At 40.1% G+C, this 1,844-nt stretch overlaps 1 protein-coding gene across 1 annotated transcript in view; it reads left to right on the top strand.

Moving 5' to 3' along the window:
• dgki (diacylglycerol kinase, iota) overlaps positions 1–1,844 on the top strand; it is a 92,906-nt gene that overhangs the window by 85,183 nt on the left and 5,879 nt on the right. Inside the window, exons 28-29 of the mRNA XM_005747272.2 lie at positions 46–71; positions 1,482–1,519. Coding sequence (XP_005747329.1) covers positions 46–71; positions 1,482–1,519 — 64 coding nt within the window. The remainder of the gene's footprint in view (positions 1–45; positions 72–1,481; positions 1,520–1,844) is intronic.

The following is a 1,844-nucleotide window of genomic DNA, read 5'->3' as shown; positions in this document are numbered from 1 at the left end:
TTATCTACATATCTTATTAACGCTGTCTTTGTTTTCTGTTTGCAGCGCTCCGTTGACATCAGACGAACAAGGTATCACACGCACGCACAGACACACAGTCAGTGTCACAATATTAAAGTTTAACTTTTTAAGGAGCCTGAAAGTAAGAGATTTCTCCAAAAACACAACAGGCAAGGTTAAACTTTGTTGTATAAATTCATTTCTAGTTATTTATATATAACAAAAATACAATAAAAATTTCCTTAAAGTGCTTTATGGAGAGTAAAGTCCAGCAATCAGATGGCAGGCGACTGTGGGAAGGAAAAACTCCCTGGTAACTGGTGTGTATTGATGTTTTTTGTTTTGTTTTTTAAACAGAAGCAACGTCTAAGCCAGGCTCATCTTCCTGCTTTGATTCCTTCTGTAATTTTGTCATATTTTAAGGAGTTTTCCAGCCCTCTAATTACTCTCCTGTACTTACCTGGTACAAAAGGGCACATTAAATGTAAAGTGTTTGGCGTGCCTGTAAGTTGTAATATTCAGAGTATGAGGGTAAATATTTGCCTGATTTGATTAAATGTAATGCGGTGAATGTAAACCGTAAAGATCAGCTGGTTGTGAGTTGTCAGGTGGAAGTCACGGGTTGACCTTTGATATGACTCATAGATCAGTGCGTGTCTCAACTTTAGAAACTAAAAGTAAAACGCTTCTCGGACAGATACAGTTTCCTCATTTGCTTTTGTTTTCTTTCTGAAAAATAAGACTGAGCAAACTTCTTCCATTTTCATATGGAGATGGGCAGTTTAGGACTTTTCTTTACAGGTTTCTGTCTTTGGTAAATTGATTTGCTTTCTTCAGTGTCTTCACACTTCTGAACACACTGTGGAACGGTGTTTGCGAGGCCTGTTTACAGAGTCACATCAACAGTCATCCATATTCCCGGGACTCACCAGTTCTCCCAGAGAACCGGTTGTTCCTTGTGCTTCCAGTTCTGCTGCTTTTTTTCTACTTGTGCCGATTTACGATTTTAGAAGCGCCTTGCTTGGACCGAAATGTATTGCTTTTAACACGTTTATTTAATTATTTTCCTAAAAGCAGCTCCGACGGTCAGTCGCTGACTATGAAATCCTCATCCGTAAATGCTCCAGACACACATTAAGTGCTGGAGTTTTAGTTTCCCTGAGATTAATGCTGTCATTAAGTGTTTCTCGTTTCTAGTTGGGCTGTTCAGAGCAGCATGATGCCTCGAGACAAGAGGAATATTTCTCCTGTGTGGAAAAAACACCTCAGCCTTCACCTTTGTAAGAAAGTGGAGCAAAGTTAAAATAGAGCCCTGTGGAAAGACTCAGGCTGATGCTCCCTTCAAACAATAGGTCACCTTAATTATCTGTTACTGAGAAAAAGATCCCTGCATTGTTTTTCTGCTGTAAACAGTGTTTGAGCACAGAGACAGCTGCAGAAAAGATGAAGAAAGTGACTGCTTTGTGTTTGTGTGTTCACAGCTCTGCTGACAGCTGCAAGTTCTGGGGACCTCTCCACGGTAATTCACATCCACTCTGTCACGGCCTGAGGATGACCTGTTACTAGCCTGTGTGTTAGCCACTGCAGAATTAGTTTTTGTGGTTTAATGTTGCACAACATTAAAATTCCCTTTGCCCAGCCGATCAACAAAGACTCAGCAGTTTCTTAAGTCATGAAAAGGTTAAATTATGCATCACTCCAAACACCACAGGATCCTTTTTTTTTAATTACATGCATGCTGTGACTCATACTACAGGCATTCTTACAAAGTTCCCTGTCAGCCATGACAGTAACACCTAATAAAGGGAGGAAATCCCACAGTTTCTTGTTTCTGTCATGTGTAC

The sequence above is a fragment of the Pundamilia nyererei genome, unplaced genomic scaffold, assembly GCF_000239375.1.
Source record: "Pundamilia nyererei isolate P.nyererei 1_Seehausen unplaced genomic scaffold, PunNye1.0 scaffold00192, whole genome shotgun sequence".
In the NCBI taxonomy this organism is placed as follows: domain Eukaryota; kingdom Metazoa; phylum Chordata; class Actinopteri; order Cichliformes; family Cichlidae; genus Pundamilia; species Pundamilia nyererei.
This window is presented reverse-complemented; position numbering and strand designations above follow the sequence as displayed.